We start from the raw sequence: 20,226 nt of genomic DNA on the forward strand, positions 1-20,226 counted from the left end.
AAAAAAAAAAAAAAAAAAAAAAACAAAACAAAAAAAAGGACGGGGACAGAATAAGCATAGTTGGACGCCATGATAAAGATACAGAAAAATGGCACAATTTATAACCATAATCAATAATAAGAAGCTACAAGGTAAGCCAAGGCATAACAAGCTAAAACACCATCTCAACCAAGAAATTCCTAAGAGCAGAAGCTTTCTCCCTAATTTTCTAACTTAGTAAGTGCAAAGGGCAACTGTCACTAACTGGTTGGAAACTAATTCTAGTCCTTATTCTACAGAAGTACACAAGGCCTGAATTACAAATGGTCTCTTTAAGGCTTAAAAATAAATGAAAACACAACATTAGAGCTCCTGCCTCCCTACAACACAAATAGGTTAAAAAGATTATAGGTACAAGGGGGGGTTTAGTTTTTACTTCCACGGAATGCTAGACATCCCCTGTGGGTTACTGTTATTGCAAGCTCCTGTACTATGGTTATGTGGGCTTCCCGGCCCACCTGAGGATTCACTAAGGGTTCCGCGTGATGGTGGGCTGCTGGCCCCTGTCGGCCCACCGCCAGCGGCAAACTTTGGTGGGGCAGTCAAAGCTTCATTCTGGTAATTCTGGTTTGCTGACTTTGACTCCTTTCGACCATCTGCAATAAAACTCCCAACCACTACCTGCAATATAAAACAGCTCAACTGTTCATTGCCATATCACATAATTTGCAAATTGATATAAACAAACATTTGGCACCATGCAAATATTTTTAACAAAGCACCTCCCACAACTGACAAATGTAGAAGCAAAGGAAATAAATAAAACAAAACGCACCTGAACAGGGGATGCAGCTGTGAGAAGGCCTGCCACACCCCCACCTAAAACACGACCATCTGGGCCAGATAAAGACACGCTTAAACCCCCAGTTCTGCTCCGCTGACCACCATTTTCAGATAGCAGGAACGAACCAGAAAGGGACAGAATTTCAAAACGCCCCTGCATAATAAGAAAATTTATTTAAAAGAGAATGAAAATCAGGAACTAGCAATATAGATACATGGCAAAGGAGCAAGAAAGTCCAAATAATTATCCTACGTTTAATCAAAATCTACAGGTAAGTTGAACTCTCTATTCAGCTTTTTCCTCATCCAAGGAAAAATTCCACGAGCCAATTCTGGCCACAGTAAGACCCGCTTGTCTTTGGTATCCAGGTTTGAAAGACTGAATTTTAGACATCTCCATAGAAAAGTACTTTGAAAAATTACAAGGTAATACATGCTTGGTCATAAAAGCAATGGGTTTGATAACACTACTGCTACTATAGATATCCAATGTCTTAACTTTCTTCTCATTTACTGCCATGTCAATTCCAACGCAGTTACCTGCCCACCACCAATATTAGGATATTTACAACACTTCCTATAATAGTTGACAGGTCGAAATGCCAACACTTCATAAATTAATGTTTCACCTCATAATAAGGGGAATGCCAGCAAAAAAGTTGTTAGCAATCTGACAAACCTCATAAGTTACAGTTCCACCAGATGTGGCTGGTTGGCGAAGAGTCACATTAGATATGGCTCCATTTGCTGACAGGATGCAGACCGCCCTTGGACCATGCTGAGAAAATGACATTATTTTTGACGATACATCCTGAAAATAGAATACGTGTAATGTTAAATTCCCTAATCGACTAATCTTTTATGATTATAAGTTTCATAAATTTACAAAAAGTAAGCACCATATAAGTTGGCATAAATAAAGAAGCATAAGCATGATTGACATCAACAACATAAGAGAATTAAAGTCCAGAACTTCTAAACTGCAACCCCAGGATATACTAAATTAGTGTGAGAATTTCAACAACTCCTAACAATCGCGTTCTGTTTTGCACCTAGCACGGGACATGTTTCACAAAATAGATGTCCATTCCAGGTCAGAGTATGAAATGTTGGGGATTAGGCTGCATGCACTTTAGGATTGGAAAGAATTATATATGAGCTTCAGACACAAATCTGATTCAGACACTTCATAGCATCTTGTGGAAGACTCCTAAACATCATCGTCAACACAGACCATCAACTAAGATCTATAAATAAAGCACTTCCACCACAGACATGGTGTTTGTGTTCAACAAAACAATATTAACTCAAATCCCATGTAATAAATATACGAAAAAGGTAAGATGTAAGCTTATTTGGCACCACTTCATATCAGGTAACAAATGACCTGTAGCAGTGGCTTCAGTAGAATTCTTTTATCAGCATAACTAGTTGGGTAGATATTTTAGTGAAATAGATGCCCTTCGTATGCATAAGAATTTTCAAAGATATATTCTCCTTTTAAGAACTAACTTATTAAGGGTGCAAACATATCGATCACTGATCAGCCACCTAAAATTATGAGAAGGAATTACTATTCAAGGAATAATTAAATAATTTCATGCACTTCCCACATCCTATTGAAAAGCAAATTGAAGATGATCCAAGTCCTTTTGCCATTCAAATGAAAGCTTCCACACAACTTTCTTTTCTTTTATTTACACGCCACGGAATTTTTTATTTTTTAGTTTGTTTATTTACACGCCACGGAATAGCATTTAAGATATAAAAACAATTACACTTGCAACCCAGATATACGCTCTAGCCCAAGAGAACAATTATAAATATGCAAATTTCAGTTCAGGGGAAAAAAAAAAAAAAAACAGATTTCAGCAATGTTCAAATGCAACACCAAAGAGAAAGTTAAGATAAGATCCATAAAAACGTATGAAAAAGCTGAAAAACATACCTCTCCAGCTTTCACAGTAATAACATGTGGTGTAAACCCAACACCTGCTGATCCTGCAAGAAGAAACCTCCATGAGATAATAATTATGTCAATGTAATTTACAGCCCAATAGCACATGAAAGACGTCCACTGCACTAAATAGGAAGGCAATAAAGAGGAATCAAAATACATTGCCCAAAAAGAACCCATTGGCATAGATTCCTTTCTTTTCTGTTTTTGTTTTTATTTGACATAGTAGATTCCTGCTATAAATATGAAAAAGTCATCTTCTGTTTTTCTTCCATCCTTTTTTTTTTTTTTTTTCCATTTGTTTTGGGAAGAGGGGACTGGGAAACTCTGTTTATGTGGTAAAAAAAAATAAATAAATAAATCAAGAGTACAAAGTTCAGATTGATCTCAATATGGAGTAATGTATTGAAAATATGTAAAAACAATTAGAAGAAATTGTGACGTAAAATTAACAGAAAAACTTAAAATTAAAAAAACCTTAAGTTTTTAAAACACGCTATATGTTGCATAATATGCATATAAATTAACAGAAAAATCATAAAAATTCCAATCAGAGTAGCAACGGGCAAATAACAAGCAAGGGGCATAAAAGTAATTATGAATCAAGAATCTAAACAAAACAGATCTGACAGATCCCAAGCTCCTGCATAACTCTATTGCTTTCCTATTCTTTCCTATTCCTTTATTATATCAACACCAACCATTCCTTTCCCTGTCAGAAACAACCTCAGGCAGCTGAGGCGGAAAAAAATCTATTAAGTAGAACACCCAGATAATCAAATTAAGCATGAGAACAGGTCAAAACTACTATTGCCTTAAAACATTCCAATTAAACTAACCACGTGACAGACCAATAAACTGCAAAAGACATCAAACCCATAAAGATTCAAGGAAAATAACGGTTACCCAGAGCTTCCAATTGTTGCTTCTTGCTAGAACCGGGCGGTCTACCCCTAGCTTTCTTGAACGAAGTCGGTGAGGCTGACCCTCCAGAAAGCGGTGGAGTAGGCACAGAAGGAAGAGGAGGAGGAGAAGAAAAGACTCCACCTGACTGGGTTACCGTGACAGACTGAGGCGTAGGGGTGAGACCCAGTGACATGGCGCCATCTGGCCCGTACTTCCTGGGCCTCCCTCTCTTCCTCTTCACGGGCTCACCGCCACTACCACCCATACTGCTCACATTCACATTAACCATGGCACCACCACCGGGGATGGCGGTGTTGGACCCACCGTCGCCGGAGGAGGGTTGGTAAGTCGGCGAGGTCGAGGTCGAGGTTGAGGCTGCTGTGGCCGCGCCAACGGGCTTGTAAACGTTACCGCCGTCGACACCGAACGCCAAGCGCATGTTCTGTACGAGCGGCTGAGTCTTCTGCTGAAGCCCCACGGAGAAGACCTCTCTACTCGCCATCACTCCCGTCTCTGATCCCGACATCTTTCTCTTCCACTGCTAATTTTTCATACAATGCCTGCAAACCCTAATCTACAAGCCCAAAAGAAAGACATGAACTATGAAATTTTACTCTCAGATTATCAAACAAACCCTAGTCCACGAAAGACTATTATATTAGCGAACAAGCACCACTCTACAAAACAAAAACAAAGAAGAAACTTTGCAATGTACTATTAGATTTTCCAAACAAATTGTAGTAATCTACGACACACACTGATAATTATAATTAAAAAGAAATGACAGTGAAATTCAAACTTCTGTGAGTGGGATTTGTGAAAGCACTGATCTTTAATTGTGAGTTTGAGAATTCAAACCTCGAAGTGAGTTTGGCTCATCAAATCTCGGACAGAATCTAGTGAAAGTTACAAAGAAGAAAACCCTAACATTTACTGCAAAACTAGCATAAAACCTTGCGAGAGTGAAGAATTTTTTAATTTTTTTCCTCAAATTTCCTCAACATGGATCTCGCAAATTTAATTTTTAATTAAAGTTTAAACCAAACAAAAATTAACCATTACGGAAAATAAAAAGGAAAAAAAGCTAATTTCGAAAATTTGGAGTTAAAAGAAGAGCGAAAAATACAGCGAAAATATAGGAAAACCGGAAAATAATCGAAAAAATCAGTATCACTCACCAATAATTTAGAGAAAAATATAGCGGAGCTCGAAAATTAGAGAGAGGAGAAAATTCTAGGGTTTTGGGACCGCAACGCAGAGGTGCTCCGGACAGCTTTTTCTAATAAAGAATTGCGAGAATTCTGAATATTTATTTATTTTTATATTTTTATATTTTTTAAAAAATTTTGGGGTTTTCCTCTTTTTCATGCCTTGCCTCATACGGAGCGGACCTTTATTAAAAAAGGGCAGGTAAAAAGCACCCTAATTTGCTTTCCTCCAAACCTACCTCCTCGAATATTAATTTTCCATACTCGCTACGTACGAATGCCACGTTGCAGATAAGCTCTAAATATCTTAAGTATCGACACGTGTCACTCATCCAAAGCGAGTATATTGGTTTTCGTACCTGACTATTTGTAGGGATATTGTCTGTGTCAATTTTGTATTTTGCTCTTGTTCTTTTCTTTTTCTTTCCGTTCTAAGTTATCTTCAATAATATAATTACAATTGAAATTATAATTACAATAATTACTCGTCTTTGTCTTTGTGTATTCTAAACAGATTCAAAAACTTTGGGTAATCAGAATTAAAATAGCCGAGGGTTGGTGATGGGTAGTTGGTCCAAAAAGGGACATACAAAATAGTAAGCAAATAATCAAAACCTAGATTTGTGTTTGACTTTATAGCCACAAGTTAGACTACATGAATTTTCAGCAATTTTACCATTCGGACAATAAATATAGATAAATTTTTATGGAGTTTATCTGTTCGAGATTTACTAGGACAACCTACCCCTATTCAGATAGATAGGCATAATAGGATCTCTACGAGATATTACAATTTTTACGATCCCTAGTAATCTTATTAGGCCGGTCATTATTAATACAACACTCTTACGAGTAACATGTCGATTCATGTTACATGATCACATCAATCACGATCAATTTTAATTAGAGACTGACATGATAAGTGTTATGTAAAATTACAAACTGACTTGATCGTGTCACATTAGCTATAATACAATTTAATTGTTTGATAATTAACGTGATAAATATTTTATAAATTGTTGTAATAGTAGCCACTCTTATGAAATTCTACGCCTATGAGCCAAAGGACTTAAAAGGGTTTTTTTATTTTATTTTATTTATTGATATTTAAGTTTCTTCTTATAATTAGGTTGATAAGTATAAAATATACTTAGGTATATTCTTACTTTGAGTTTTTTAAATTTCTTTTTTCTTGAAACAATAAATAAATATAAATAATAATTACACAGGCAATATGATAGTCATTGATGCTATTAATTAAAACATAAAAAGAAAATTATTTTAGAAATTCAATATCAATTCGAACTCATTCTTTCATCCAAGGAGTGCTTCCTATAATTCCTTGGATGCTTATCAAAAAATGCATTAAAGTGCCTTTTCTTGCAAAAAACACCTTTTTCTTTTTCTGTTTTTCCAAATGGTAATAACGAAAAATTTGACCTGAACAAATTTTGTTTAAAAAAATGGGAATTCAATTTTTAAAAAATTACTTTTTAGTACCCATCGATTTGTGATTGCAATTTTAGACCACAAATTCAGGTCGGCCAGCCAGATTTTTATTTTATGTCATGATTACCAATGCCTTGGAATCTTTTTAGTAGGAAAGAAAAAGACGGAAGCAATGGACAAATTACTCTTTTGGCTTTAATCCACCTTTTGCTCAGACATGTATTTTTATTTACTTATTTATTTTTCTTTTAAGACATGATATGTCAAATAAAAAAATACTAGATAAATTTTTTACTCTAAATTTAAATAAAAAAAATTAATTCAATTTAATGTACCAAATTAATGTTTATCATATATTTTTAAATAGGTATTATTAATTTAATTTGAAATAAAATTTTATCAAAAAACGTATTATTAAAAATAATTTATTTATTTATTTATTTTTTAAAATGAGTCATACAAATCCTACCGTGACAAGTTGAACTACCTTAAATATCCAATAACAAAAAAATAATGCTACCCTTTTGCATTGATGATGTGGCATTGTCGGGTTCCTAATTCCTTGGACATGAAATACATATACTTAAATAAGTACGTATAAAAATTCCTTATACTGACATGATCATGGTGACATGTCCAGTATAGATAAGTACTTAAATATTCAACTCGTTAACTAGATAAAATAATAATAATAATAATAATAATAAAATTCAACATTTTATTTTTGTGTTGATTCTAATTCTATAGTAAATTTCCAATAAAACTCAACAATAAAGATGATACCTATATATTTTTCCTTTTCTTTTTTTTAAGTGAATTTTGATATAAATTTAAAAAGAAAAAATTAAATTGGTTTAATTTAGTATATATATATTTTAGTAATATTAAATTAGAGAAATTTGCCCAAGTATAATTTTAATAAAACATTGTCCAAAAATAAAAATAGAAAAAAGAAGGGCTAAAAAGCGGATATGGCCGGGAGGCATATCTAGAAAGCATGGCGTCTGTTGCCTCACCGTATCCATTGTCGCTGCGACCTTCCATCTGCCACTTCACAGCTTTATCCAATAGGAAAGGTCCACGAAATCCGAATACTAGTTTCCATGTTCTGGCGCGAGACATAGCTACTGAGGCTCTTGGTTCGGTTTCTTCAGGTACAAAACATAATGTACTATGTTGCAAGAACAGCCAACAGCAGCACCGAGAATCACGGTACAAGAAACCAACATAATAAGTTTTGATTGTTTGTTTTTCTTATCTTTTTGGGTTCACTTTGTAATTGATTATCTATCTTCTTGTCAGTTTTCGGGTACAAGAAGGATTCGGGGCAAAAAGAAGGGATTTTGTGCTTCAGATGGCTGCTACTGCAACTTTTCCGTTGATCATTCCAAATGCATTGGCTGAGAAGGGTGAAATTCCTGTCTCTGCTTTTCCCATCTCAAAGTTTGTACTTTTCTTTCTGGGTTCTTAAAGTTTGTACTTGATACTAAGTTATTGTTCAAATTCAATATCATATAAATTTCAGATGTGCCAGAGAATTTTCGTCTTTATACTGACGACGTGAACAAGTTCAAGATACTGATTCCTCAAGGTGAACAATGATTACCTTTTTTTAAAAAAATTATGTTGATTATGGTTTGAGTAGTACAGGGTGTGGTTGTTAATGCAAATGGGTGATTGTTTATGCAGATTGGCAAATAGGGGCAGGAGAGCCTAATGGATTTAAATCAATTACAGCTTTCTACCCAGAAGAGGCGTCAAATTCAAATGGTAGTTTCCTGATGGATCCATGTATTCAGTATTTTATCCCTGAATATTGAAATGAAATGGCTTAATGGGTTGCCTCAGTCAGCGTTGTGATTACGGGGCTTGGAGCGGATTTTACCAGGATGGAGTCTTTCGGCAAAGTCGATGCTTTTGCTGAGACTCTGGTGGGATTTTACAGAATCTATTCAATATTTTTCAGTAGAAAGCTAGCTTGTTCCAGCTAATTACATGCCTTTTTTTTACATGATAAATGTGTTTTAACAGGTTAATGGACTGGATAGAAGCTGGCAAAGGCCTCCAGGTGTGGCAGCGAAACTCATAGACTGTAAAGCCTCAAATGGTAATTGCATATCCTTTTGCAGCCACTCTACTTTAACAATGTAAATATATAGACTCGGGAATTTGTTTAAACCTGTCCGAAAGGTGCTCCTCCTTGGCTAATAAGGATGGATTCCCCTGCACCTGTTCGGGCCATGCCCGAATAGCCGAAAGCACCTGTCTAAGCTCCTGTCTGAGTAGGTGGGTTTTGGGCAAATCGGATAACCTCTCACATGAAACTGTCCATTGCACGGCAGTATTATAGGATCGAATCGTGATCCCTTGGCTAATGGTCTTAAAAAACAAGACCTAGACACACATACATTCTACATATATCTTTCTTTACATGAATGTAATTATTTTAATTTTTAATTTCATTCAAAATCAGGGATTTATTACATTGAGTATTCGCTACAAAATCCTGGTGAAAGTCGCAGACGTTTGTTTTCAGCAATTGGGATGGCATCCAATGGCTGGTACAATAGACTATATACTGTGACAGGACAGGTAGATATGGCTACATAGCCTACATTGAAGTCTTTGTGCTTCCATATGATTGGCAGTGTGTCCAAGGCGCACAATGCACATTCAATACTAGGTACTGATTGTTCAAATATTTTCATGCAGTTCATGGAGGAAGAATCAGAGAAATACAGCTTCAACATTGAGAAGGTGAAGTGGCGTATACTTATATAGTTCCTTATATATATAAAAAATATATTTTTTCCAACATTAAGCACATTCAAGTGAAATGCGTCTCTTATTTGGTTTTTTTTTTTTTTTTTGCAGGCGGTAGCATCCTTCAGGTTTATTTGAAAAAATACTAACTAGAAGATGAAGATTTGGTTTTGTGTTCTTGCTCACTAGTTTTGTATATCAAACATGTTGCACTGAAAATTTGTTTAGATTGGTCCCCATGAATGATATTCAAGTAAATTCGATGTATTCAATCAACCAGTTGCTCGGCAAACAGATTGCTATATTAAATACACGTTCTCTGCAGATTTATCTGCTTGGGATTGCACTGCACCCCAACCCTTTCTTCCAATAATGACATTGGTGGATTTGGATACATGAAGCAGCGAGACTAGAGAAACACCAATCTTGAGTTGAGGCATACACGAATAGTGAACAATCAATAAACTTCAGTGAGATTGGCGTACACGTACACACCAAGGATGGGCAAATTTTGATTGAAATTCCACAGTATTCACTTGCTTAACCCTAATCCAACCAAGGACAAGATAGGTCACTACCCACTTAAACCCAGAAATTTGCAATCTTTCACATTTGCAATCTAGTCAGTAAATGTGAAAGGATTTCATATAAGACCCACCTGCCTAAATAAGTACAGATCCTAAAATTTGTTTGGACAGGTAGACCAGTATTAACTTTCTCATATTTTGTTATTCGAATTGTTAACAATTCAAACAACAAAATTGTCAAGATCTCTATCCTATTATTGCTTACTTAGGTCAAACAGTTTTGGGTAACAATTCTACCCATAGTGGAAATCTATAGTGGGGGGGAAGGGCATGTGGTTTTGCAACTACTTCAGTTGAGCAGATCCCATTGGTAAGTAAATAGACAGCTAAAGCAAAAATAGATGAGTATATAGACATTCATGAATAATGTAACATCAATCTGTTCTCATATTCTTTTGTTCCATTCGTTCTTCAGAACTTTTATGAAACAAGAGGGCAAGCTGATCAACAAAGAGCATGTTCTTCATAGATTCCAATTGCTGCCATTCTTTCTCCATCTGCAAATCTAGATCCTCAAAACGAACAAGCTTATTTTGTATTGCTTTCATCTGCATTAACTCCTAATTGTCAGCAAATTATGCATAAGGTTACAGAAGCATATAAAAATGACAAAGAATCATGCAAACCTGCTGTGTAATCTCAGAAATTGCTCTCTCCACATCCAGCTGTTCCTTCTGAATCTGTGAATTTGCTTCTACGAAAGCTCCGTCCAATGCATTCTGGGTGGTGTCGCCATTAGATGCAACATCAGCTTCTGCATCAGAAATAAGCCATTAATTTGCAGAAAGTTTGGTAGTCTCAACATTGGGATATTCCCCAACTAAGGTTCTGGGTAGCACTTATTTGACTATTTAAAAGGCATGTGAAGGATGTCCTACGTTCCTGAAAGTTGCAAAATGGTCCCCAATTGACCTGTAGAGTATCCTTGCAAATCAATTGGGTAACACTTACTGAAATCCCTTAAAATTGAAAACTTGTCTACTTTGTGCCGATTACAACAGCAAACCACTAACATCCTAAACACAATTCCAGCCCAACACAGCCAAGTACGTAATCCAAATCCTAAATGATTGAGATAAGTTCCTGATCAGAACGACTTATACCTTGCAATTTTGTATTCCTGGCAAGAGTACCAAGATGCTCTCTATTTGCTCCATGGCCTACCTGAGAGAGACTCAAAACCGCTGCTCGGGCAGCAGCTTCTGCAATGTCTACACCCGCCAGAGTTGACAGAAATGCAGCCTGAGAAGTGTTCCAAGTATAAATGTCAAAGTTGACCTTTTGAAGATCTGAATTGCTTTCAAAAAAAGAAGAGTACTACCAACACATATATTTGGATAAAGCGGATTTAACATTCACTAAGTTGATATCAAATATAAATAGTTATAATTTCCAAGTGGACCTAAAAGATGATTTTGACTCGCCGGTCAACTTGGATTGATTGGCTGGATATTAAAAGATAGCCATAAAACTCACTCAAAAAGCCATAATCTCAATCCATCTGGTTGAGTACTGGATTATCTAGCTAGACTTCCAGTAGACTAAAAGTGTCTCTTGTATACTTCATATGTACCTGGATTATGCTTTTCACTCCTAACGTTATTTCAATTACTTAGCAAAAAAAGAAGTGAACCCAAGTACACCTGTACTAAATGACATGCCACAGACTTAAATGGTCATGATGAAAACCTTATAGGGAGGACCAAGTCTCTTATTATTGTTAGAGCACTTTATGTTCAACTTATTGAGTTTTCCGTGACTCAGTCTAAACCAACTTAACACAACTCTTTAGAAAGAAGACACCATTTAAATGCCTAAGCTTACAAAATGATGCTCATGAAGTAACCTTTGTTATGGGTGCAAGCATCATCCACTAGCCATAAATTCCTAATCCTAAGGTCCTGTTTATTTAAGTCGTAATCAGGTTCTCTGAACAAATAAACTCCATACCAAACACGGAACTCTGAAACAGCCCCATATCTATACCTGAGCCATAATTGGGTTGCTTGCATCTGCAAGAGGTGTAAGACGCATTCTTTTACTGGGGAATGATGCACCAGAGCTTTCTAAACCGCATCCAGCATCAACTTGATCCTTCACTGCATTACAATTGTTATCAACCTCCCCAGATTCTGGATATTTAAGATATTGCTCCCCAAAAGGAAGCTTAATGAACTGAGCGACACATTCCTTCTCGCTTCTTCCACCAACAAGTTGTGCAACCCTCTTCCAGTCATCACCATAATGCATAATAGCTTCCAGAAGATACAAAGTTTCTTTTTCTGTCCAATCTGCCTTCATATCTTCACTGATCTCAACCCGCCTGAAATCTCCAGAGTTGACACCAACCCGGTAGTTACCACGAACATAGCATCTTGCACAAAGAGTCAAGTCATACTGATAAACAAAGAGGGATTTAAAGGATCAGCCACAGTGGTGCCAGTGAATGAAATAGACTAGGAAAAAAAAGAAAAGAAAAGAAAAACCTTGAAATACTGAAGCATATAAGTGAGCATGCATAACAAATACGGCTATGAAAAAAGGGATCAGCCACAAACTGCAGTCTGCAGTAACAAATAATATCCTACAGGAACTTAACTATTTGTGATTTGCATCAAACAGGAATATGGTATTCACATAACATTTTTGACAGATGATGATGATGCCGAAACTCCTCTAACCCTAAATGTTTCCACATATACAACAAGACACGAGTACATACATAATATGTACCGAATTTTGGTGGTGTTACACTTATACTGAATTTTAAAAAAAAAATCTACATCGCGCAAGTAAAAAAAAGAAGAAAAAAAAATCTAAACTTCTAGTAGCGGTCCTTTCTCTATGCCATTTATTTATGAAATCAACAATCTTCACACATATCGAATTGAAATTCCCTTCTATACACACATATCCGAAATTTGCAACCATAAGCATATAACTGAGTAAAAAGCAGAAAACTTTTACATTGCCAGTAAGCAGAAAAACACACCCAAACTCACCTTATCACAAGCAAAGCAGGCAATGCTGCAAACGAGCTTGCACCCACTGCACACCACCTTGTTAGAACTCTCTCTATTGGAAGCCGCCGCCGCGGAAGACTCAACCGTCGCAGCAGCGCCGCCGCCGCCTCCTTTGGCGTCGGACTTACTCTCCTTGTCTTCCCACTTGAGCGGCTTGTTGTGCGCGGAGGGCGAGTAATTGACCAGACCCCACGCTTCCAGGAAATCGAAGACCCTGCGGATGGAACCCACGTCGCCTACCAGGATCTTTCTGGCGTCCGTAAAAGTGAGCTTCTTCGAAGGGTTGGCCCTGAACTGCTTGACGATGGAGTTCCTGTAGTACATGTACAACCCGGGGTTCTTGGAGTGAGAGGCAGTGTCGAAGAACTCCGGGACGAACCGGACCTCGCAGTCGTGGATTTTGCTCCATGAGAACCAACCTAAGATCCGAGGATTAAGCTTAATTAATTAATAAATAATTGACCCAGTACCACAATTAAAGATGAAAACTTTAAATGTTTTTGTTGGGTGAAAGAAGGGACTTACGGGAATAGCTGGGGACGTGGATGACGTCGGCATCGGAAGGCGGTGGATCAGGAGGCCTAGGGGCGGAGGTGGTTGTGGTTGTGGTTGTGGTGGTGGTGGTGGGAGTCTCGGGCTTGACGGGCAGGGGGGTGACGGGGCTCTGGGAGATAGGGGGTGGCGGTTTGGCTGGGGTTTCAGTGGGTTCTTTGGCTGGTGAAGTGGTCGCCATGATTTTGCCTCAAACTGCTCGGAAAGAGAGATAAAACAAAGCGGCGACTTGGAATTGGGTTCGACGAGAGAGTGTACAAATGGTTGGGCTGGTTTTGGGAGTTGTCATTTCATTATCTAAACCAGGCCCAGCCCAGGATCTAACGGGACCTAGATTAGAAACTCCTCCAACAAAATGTATTTTGCCTTTGACCCAAGAATACATCTTCATGAAAAATAAATCGCCCTCCACCTAATGAGCTCCCCACAATCTCATTTTTATAGAAGAAGTTGGTACTGCAAACCACCATTGGTCCAAAATTCACTAATACCAATCCAAAATTTAATGACAATTTTTAGTGCTACATTAAGCAGCGTGCACTTGAGAGTATGAAGTAGGAGTGTATGTAGACTAATAATATAAACCACGTTTATCTCACAATAAGTAGTCATAACCAACCCTTGGATTAATCCTTACCGAAAAAAAAAGAATTATTTGATTAAGACTTTCACAACCGCATTTGAGATAAAAATGTTATATATATATATATATAGAGAGAGAGAGAGAGAGAGAGAGAGAGAAAAAAGAAATGTTAGAAATCATACTTTTATTCCATTTTATTGATGTGACGGTCTCAACCAACCATTGGACCAACCCTTGTTTTTTTTAAAAAAAATGAATGACTGATTGGCAATGCCACATCAGCAAAATGAGATAAAAATATGGTGTATATAGTTACTTGTATAAATAAGGTATTATTCTTTATGGATCACGCTTCAAATGGTTCCAAGAGCCCAACACTTTATGAAATTATAATTGTATCCTCATGGTATGCTTTCATATAAAATCAATAAATTTTGTACATGTTTTTCTACGGAACCCTTACAACCAACCCACCCCTTTTTATTTTTTATTTGTACAAATGATCGATTTGGACTTAACACAGGAGTATTGTAGAGGAATCATTAACAAACTTTTCGTGTACCCAAGAGATTAATTTGATACAAATCTAGTTAAACAATTTTTAAACTGAATTCAAACTGTTAATGATTATTATTATTATTAAAATTGTTTATAATAATACATTAATACTATTGAATTTGAGGGTCAGCAATTCCCTCCGAACCAAAATAAGTAAGACCAGAAATGAAGAAACATGGCCGAAAGATATTGCCAAAGGCTTTAATTGTTGATTCCACAATACTTTTCACACGTTGTTTGTCAATGCCAATGCCAGTGGAAGCAACCACAGCTGTGTTCGATAATGCCACCAAAGAGACAAAGAACCGACCTAGCAAGTCACCTACCACAATTATCCCGGGGCCACTACGTGCAAAATCATTTAAGTGTCTATAGGGGGCCTCCACCTATGACGTGGAGAGTCTTATCCTTGGGTGAGAAAATTGGACGTGGAACAAAGTTTTCTTTGAAATTAATTAACTAATTTTTTTTTTAAAAAAAAAAGATTATTCAGAATGCATATAAAACATGTCAATTTATTCTGGGAAAGGTGCCAACCCATCAAAACCGCTCACAATGACAAGAAATCCCCCCCCCCCCTTGCAATCCAGAATGGATTATAGGGGACCCTGAACATAATTAGGTACTTGTAAAACCGTATGTGTTATCTCAATAATCCAAAGAAAAATATAATGTGTTGCAGAATCATGGGTACTCGTGCAAATTTAAGAGAAGATATTAATCATCTCTGATTCCACTTGTCGAGGTTAACAGGACAAAGAAATGATTATGACATAAAATGATGCCGCCTGAGCAACATTCTCAATAAACAGCTGGCAAAGAAAACGAACTGTGGACATAAAATCCTACACTGTATATCTAGCTTGCACGTGCTGGGGCATGCATAACATCATATGGACAAGATGAGCAAAAGAAGAGTTGAAAGATTTTCAATTTGGTCTATACCTATATTCTTTCTATCCCTTAATAAAAAGGAAGCAGGACCCTTAATGCTCCTTACAGAACTAGGCTCGAGTAACATTAGCTGAGTTAGAAGTTAATTAAAAAAAAATTATGGTACGAAAAAGATAATATAATGACCATTAATCCAACCTATATATTTAGGAACTTGTATAGTTGCCTACCTGCTGGAAGACACGCCTTCAAATCAGAAGGAATATTAGTACACACAAAAATTGTTCTCAAATAGGATATGACCTGTCTCCATGTTTTGAAGCCAGGTTCTAAAAATCGTCCAAGATGCAGGAGTTGAATTTTTGAAAGAAAAAAAATCCTAGCACTAATATGCACAGAACTCAAATCACATTTAAATACAATGGACCCAACACCACACAGACCACCAGAGACTATCTATACACCCAAAATGCAGGGGCTAGACTACAAAAGAATCATATGTTGATTCTAAGTGATGATTTTTACAGAGTTTTATTCCTACATGGCTGCTAGAAACCGATTCCAGCACCCATCAATCCATGACTGCCTGCTACTCATCCAGAGCAGAGGCATTATACGAGGGTTTAGATACACTAGGGTAAAGGTCCTAAAGGAAGAGCAGCCCGCATCTTCCACATCCCTTCTCCGCCAGCTGGAGCGACTCAGACATTTGATTTGACTTCTCTGGTGAGAATGACTACGTACGACCTGCACAATACGAAAGTGATATAAGAACACCTCCGGCATAAATACTTCAATTAGAGACTAGTAGAATTTGGGATGTGAAGTCTACTGTAATTGGGCTGAAGAGAATCAAAATAAATCATTTGCAAATACTTCAATTTGAAAATCGTACCTCTAGAATGCAAAATATATAATTTGCAAGGCTAGATCCGAAGCCCGCCACTCAAGTAGCAGTTCCGCTGCTCTTAGTCCTGCTGCAATCTAAGGATACCTGAAAGCAAACAATAGTCTCCAACAATAAGATCATACAGGTGGCATGCCGCATATATGGGCATGATCATGTATGTGGCACTCACCTTGATCAACCCCTCACCCTGTTTGGTCAGAACCGCTACCTTGCATGTACTGAGGAGAAGGAGCAGGAACCATAAACTGTGGTTGTGCTGCAACAGGCGCTGCTATACCTGACAAGACAAATGTACTTACCCTAATCAGGCATATACAATGTGCAAATCTTGATAAGAAATTTAATAAGCAAGTGTCATTTTGAGTTTGACTCTCCCTTTCTGCATCAAGAATGGAAGACTTGCTTTATTGCCTCATTTTTGGTAAACTCTTTTGCTTTCTTCAGTTTGACCTCCCTACCTTTGTCCTATTTTAATCATTCATCTTTATCCACACCATTATCTCATCTACTGATCATAAGTCTAATTTTAGTCTGATTCCATTACCATTTACACAGAATTTAACTTTATCCTGGATCTTTCTCAAACAGATTCTCAAGATTCCCCTCAAACAATTACCTCAATTCAAGGTGTTTTACAACCTTTTGCATTCTCATTTAATTATCTTATCGATGGTACTGATACATATGCTATATAATACAACATTTGGTATATCAGTTCAATAATAAGTTTTTTTCCAGTCTTTCTCAAACTGTGCGGCTTCTATGGTAAATTGCTGAATTAAACATTAAAGGCTTGATTTTAACATTGTGAGGTTCATCAAGAAGGCTCGAGTAACATAGAAGAACCATTCAATTCAGCAATAAATAATTGTTTTGCAAAGAAAAAGTACAAAGGAATGTTTTCTGGAAAATTGATAGCAGAGTAAGGATTAAAACTTTCATGGTGTAATTCTCTTTGGCAAGTGCAAGTGGCTATTCATGCTGTTAAGTAACAAAGACTAGTTTCTAGGACAAAGAAAGTACCTGTAGGATATGGTGATTGAATTGTAGGCATAGGTGAAGTTGTTATTGCATTAACACTAGGTCCGCCAAATTGTACTATCTGATGACCAGGCATAGCATAACTGGGCACTGCCGCATAACCATGACCACCAGGAATAGTTTGTCCGAGCTGTCCATAAGGATAGACAGCAGTGTTAACTGTCCCAGGTACTCCATAAATCTGATAGTATTGCTGACCTGCATAAGGGTTGTAAACACCCTGTGGGAAGAAATACAACACAAAAAATTATTGCAAGAAACATGCAGTATAGTCCCATTCTATATAACTCCTAGAAAATGTAGGTTTCAATTACTGCCGAAATTTTGGACCAAATCTGACCTGTGGATAGACATATTCAGGTCCATATGCTTGATACCTGCAAGATAAAACCACCATTGAAATTTTTTTAAAAGATTAGCACTAAACCAGGATATTTGGATGCACATATCGAATATAAATGGCAAATATAGCTTGGACCCTTACATGAGATGAACAACATACAACACCATTCATAACATTGAAATGACCATGGTTTCCCAAGTAAACCATAAGTTGAATTGGCCCCTATCCTACTGATGAGCCATCTCATGCAGGCCTAAAGAATAAATCAATTAATACTGAGACAATCTAAGCAGACTATTCCCTTTGAAATGCACAACTTACCCATAAGGAGGATACATCAATCCTTGTTGGTAGCTGTAAGAAACTGGTTGCTGGTAGCCAAAACTTCCCATATAAGCCCCCCGGCTGGTTTGCACATTTCCAATGTACGGGGCTGCTGGTCTTAGACGTCCTATAATAAGCAAACGCATAAAGCAAAACAGAAGAAATAAAAAGTACTTAAGAAGATAACAATTATAGATGAATAAAAGGGCCCAAAAATTAAACTGACTGAAATTAAAAATGAAACTAGCTCAATTATTTTAAATTTTTAGTATTACTTCTACATTTAATAAGAATTAATTTTTCCAAAAAAAAAAAAAAAAAGACAAACAAATTGTCGTGGAGGCACTTTTATTGCCGTACCAACTGCTACTTCTTGCAAATTCAAAAGGCTTGCAGAGTGGCTTGAGCTTGATAAAATCAGTGTCCATTTTTTTAATAAGTAAAATCAGTGTCCATTTGAACATAGTAACACAAAGTGCATGTCAAATATTCATTCCCTCAATAACATAAATCTGCTATGCATTACCAATAGGACCAACAAGGCAATACCCCCATCTGCATATTTACTTTGAAGAAAAATGCAAACTCAATTACATTCACAGCTATGCCATAATGAAGTCATCAGCCAATAGGTCATATTTAAGTAGGGTAGTATCCCAACTTGTGATACACAGAAATCAAACCTTCGATAATAGATAACAAACTTAAGTTGAGTACAAGAATGGAAAGGTCAAAGAAAGTTAATCCAGATGGCAACATTGTGAACATTTTAAAGTGTACCAGATAACATACAGTCATGAATCTTCAAAATAAAATAAAAAATCTGACTCAAATATCTAATAATATGACCTAACAGTGAAATCACCAAAGGATAAATATTAGGGCAAATGCCAGCAAAAATAACATACCATAAGGCATAGAAGGCCGGGGTCGCCCGAGCGAAGCCAAATTACAATTTGCCCGCCTGCCATCAATGATTGGAGTCGGATCAGCACAGGCTCTCCTAGCAGCCTCGGGGTCGCGAAAAGTCACCTAAACCCTCCATGTAAATCCGAACGAAAATCAAGTCACTCAATAGTCAAACAAAAAATTCCCCATTGACACTGAACAAGGAAGATTCACATACATTAACTAGCGCAAATGATATATACATATAACACCAATAAACTCAAGCAAGCACATATCGATAAATACAAACAGCTGAAGCTTCCAAATTTCAAAGTGGCATACAGACAGCTCTGATCAATTCTAAGATCATCACGTAAAACGATTATAATTGACATCTACGTACACTATATACTGATACTCATTTCATAAGAAAGATATAAGATAGCAAAAACCCAGAAACTGATAACAATAAATACTCACAAAACCATAGCCTTTTGATCGACCAGTATTCTTATCAGTGATCACGACGGCTTCTAGAATTTCACCGAACTGCTCGAAGTACCGTCGCATAGTCTCGCTCTGTGTCTCCCAGGCCAGTCCCCCGACAAAGACCTTGGTATAGGTGGTATCACCAAAAGGGGAATTCAAGAACTGAAACCCGGAACCAGAACTCGATCCCGAACCCGGACCCGGAATCGACTGGTAAGCCATGAATGACAAATTTCAAGTGATAAAAGAAAGAAACCCAATTGAAGTTCAGATAGGAAAAGCCCAAGATTCTGGAAAAAAGACGATCAAATAGGAGATACTAAAGTCGACCCAATAACCAGAAAGCAGCATATTAAAGGAAAAACCCTAGAAAAACCCTAGATGTTGACGACGAGATATCCTGGGAATCCATATAGAATTTGGAAATGGAATCCAAGAAACAGGAGGCGGGGCTAATCGTGAATGAGAAGGAAGAGATCGGAGAGCACAGTAATGGAGGGAATAAGCCCCAAAGAGTCGATAATAAACCAAAAAAATAAAAAAATAAATAAAAAAGAGGGAGAGAAAGTAGAAAGAAAGAAAAAAAAGGAAACCCTAGAATAGGGGAGGTGGGGATGATGGGCCAAGGGGTCGGTGGTGGGATTGGATGATGGAAAATAGAGAAAGCATGGGCTGGGCTACGAAAAGGTGGTCAAGTCAGAGACTGTAAAAGATTCTTGGTGTATTAGTACTAACTAGTATTAGCACTAACAGTAGCAGGGAAGGGAAAGGAGAGGAGGGATTTTGATTTTCCTCTTCTTTTGGTTTCTTCATGGGTGGCGTTGGAGGAGAGAGAGGGTCATGATTTGCAGCGGAGGAGGGAAGGGAAGAGAAGGAAAGGAAAAGAGAGTGAAAGAGAAGGGAAAAGTAGGGTCCCTTTTGTCTTCCAG

General features: G+C 37.1%; 4 protein-coding genes across 5 annotated transcripts; 1 reads left to right on the forward strand and 3 right to left on the reverse strand.

The window, feature by feature from the left end:
* Positions 1-73: 73 nt before the first annotated feature.
* Positions 74-5,014, reverse strand: LOC132189854 (AT-hook motif nuclear-localized protein 10). Of its 2 annotated transcripts, none has more exons than XM_059604668.1 (6): positions 4,864-5,014; positions 3,686-4,259; positions 2,771-2,823; positions 1,502-1,633; positions 815-976; positions 74-660 (listed from the first exon to the last, which is right to left on the reverse strand). In XM_059604668.1, exons 2-6 carry the CDS (start codon positions 4,209-4,211, stop codon positions 412-414), a joined length of 1,122 nt encoding a protein of 373 aa, XP_059460651.1. In that variant the 5' UTR covers positions 4,212-4,259; positions 4,864-5,014; the 3' UTR covers positions 74-411. The 2 variants fall into 2 exon arrangements, with proteins under 2 accessions (XP_059460651.1, XP_059460652.1); XM_059604669.1 differs by lacking the exon at positions 4,864-5,014 and adding an exon at positions 4,544-4,785.
* Positions 5,015-7,310: 2,296 nt separating this feature from the next.
* On the forward strand, positions 7,311-9,372 carry LOC132189852 (psbP domain-containing protein 3, chloroplastic). Its single transcript, XM_059604666.1, has 9 exons — positions 7,311-7,554; positions 7,645-7,751; positions 7,868-7,933; positions 8,032-8,112; positions 8,191-8,273; positions 8,374-8,449; positions 8,816-8,934; positions 9,055-9,099; positions 9,217-9,372. The coding sequence occupies exons 1-9, from the start codon at positions 7,340-7,342 to the stop codon at positions 9,241-9,243; spliced, it is 819 nt and encodes a 272-aa protein (XP_059460649.1). The 5' UTR covers positions 7,311-7,339; the 3' UTR covers positions 9,244-9,372.
* Positions 9,373-10,019: 647 nt separating this feature from the next.
* On the reverse strand, positions 10,020-13,501 carry LOC132189851 (SWI/SNF complex subunit SWI3B). Its single transcript, XM_059604665.1, has 6 exons — positions 13,241-13,501; positions 12,695-13,134; positions 11,679-12,089; positions 10,796-10,934; positions 10,319-10,446; positions 10,020-10,240 (listed from the first exon to the last, which is right to left on the reverse strand). The coding sequence occupies exons 1-6, from the start codon at positions 13,446-13,448 to the stop codon at positions 10,067-10,069; spliced, it is 1,500 nt and encodes a 499-aa protein (XP_059460648.1). The 5' UTR covers positions 13,449-13,501; the 3' UTR covers positions 10,020-10,066.
* A 1,983-nt stretch (positions 13,502-15,484) lies between these two features.
* LOC132189953 (uncharacterized) lies at positions 15,485-20,226 on the reverse strand. Its single transcript, XM_059604810.1, has 8 exons — positions 19,289-20,226; positions 18,829-18,952; positions 17,918-18,047; positions 17,594-17,630; positions 17,236-17,473; positions 16,382-16,489; positions 16,198-16,296; positions 15,485-16,049 (listed from the first exon to the last, which is right to left on the reverse strand). Exons 1-6 carry the CDS (start codon positions 19,517-19,519, stop codon positions 16,395-16,397), a joined length of 855 nt encoding a protein of 284 aa, XP_059460793.1. The 5' UTR covers positions 19,520-20,226; the 3' UTR covers positions 15,485-16,049; positions 16,198-16,296; positions 16,382-16,394.

The sequence above is a fragment of the Corylus avellana genome, chromosome ca8 (assembly GCF_901000735.1).
Source record: "Corylus avellana chromosome ca8, CavTom2PMs-1.0".
Classification (NCBI taxonomy): domain Eukaryota; kingdom Viridiplantae; phylum Streptophyta; class Magnoliopsida; order Fagales; family Betulaceae; genus Corylus; species Corylus avellana.

What these genes read in the sequence shown, in the direction of transcription:
- LOC132189852 (XM_059604666.1), top strand. Translation starts at nt 7,340, where the DNA reads ATGGCGTCTGTTGCCTCACCGTATCCATTGTCGCTGCGACCTTCCATC. An exon ending in CAAGATACTGATTCCTCAAG is followed by an intron (nt 7,934 to 8,031) that starts GTGAACAATGAT and finishes TTGTTTATGCAG; the next exon opens with ATTGGCAAATAGGGGCAGGA. An exon ending in AGAGGCGTCAAATTCAAATG is followed by an intron (nt 8,113 to 8,190) that starts GTAGTTTCCTGA and finishes GGGTTGCCTCAG; the next exon opens with TCAGCGTTGTGATTACGGGG.
- LOC132189854 (XM_059604668.1), bottom strand. Translation starts at nt 4,211, where the DNA reads ATGTCGGGATCAGAGACGGGAGTGATGGCGAGTAGAGAGGTCTTCTCC. An exon ending in TTACTGTGAAAGCTGGAGAG is followed by an intron (nt 1,634 to 2,770) that starts GTATGTTTTTCA and finishes TTCTATTTTCAG; the next exon opens with GATGTATCGTCAAAAATAAT. An exon ending in CAGCTGCATCCCCTGTTCAG is followed by an intron (nt 661 to 814) that starts GTGCGTTTTGTT and finishes TTTATATTGCAG; the next exon opens with GTAGTGGTTGGGAGTTTTAT.
- LOC132189851 (XM_059604665.1), bottom strand. Translation starts at nt 13,448, where the DNA reads ATGGCGACCACTTCACCAGCCAAAGAACCCACTGAAACCCCAGCCAAA. An exon ending in GCAACCCAATTATGGCTCAG is followed by an intron (nt 10,935 to 11,678) that starts GTATAGATATGG and finishes AACACTTCTCAG; the next exon opens with GCTGCATTTCTGTCAACTCT. An exon ending in CAGGAATACAAAATTGCAAG is followed by an intron (nt 10,447 to 10,795) that starts GTATAAGTCGTT and finishes TTTCTGATGCAG; the next exon opens with AAGCTGATGTTGCATCTAAT.
- LOC132189953 (XM_059604810.1), bottom strand. Translation starts at nt 19,519, where the DNA reads ATGGCTTACCAGTCGATTCCGGGTCCGGGTTCGGGATCGAGTTCTGGT. An exon ending in GATCAAAAGGCTATGGTTTT is followed by an intron (nt 18,953 to 19,288) that starts GTGAGTATTTAT and finishes TGGAGGGTTTAG; the next exon opens with GTGACTTTTCGCGACCCCGA. An exon ending in TTGATGTATCCTCCTTATGG is followed by an intron (nt 17,631 to 17,917) that starts GTAAGTTGTGCA and finishes TTTATCTTGCAG; the next exon opens with GTATCAAGCATATGGACCTG.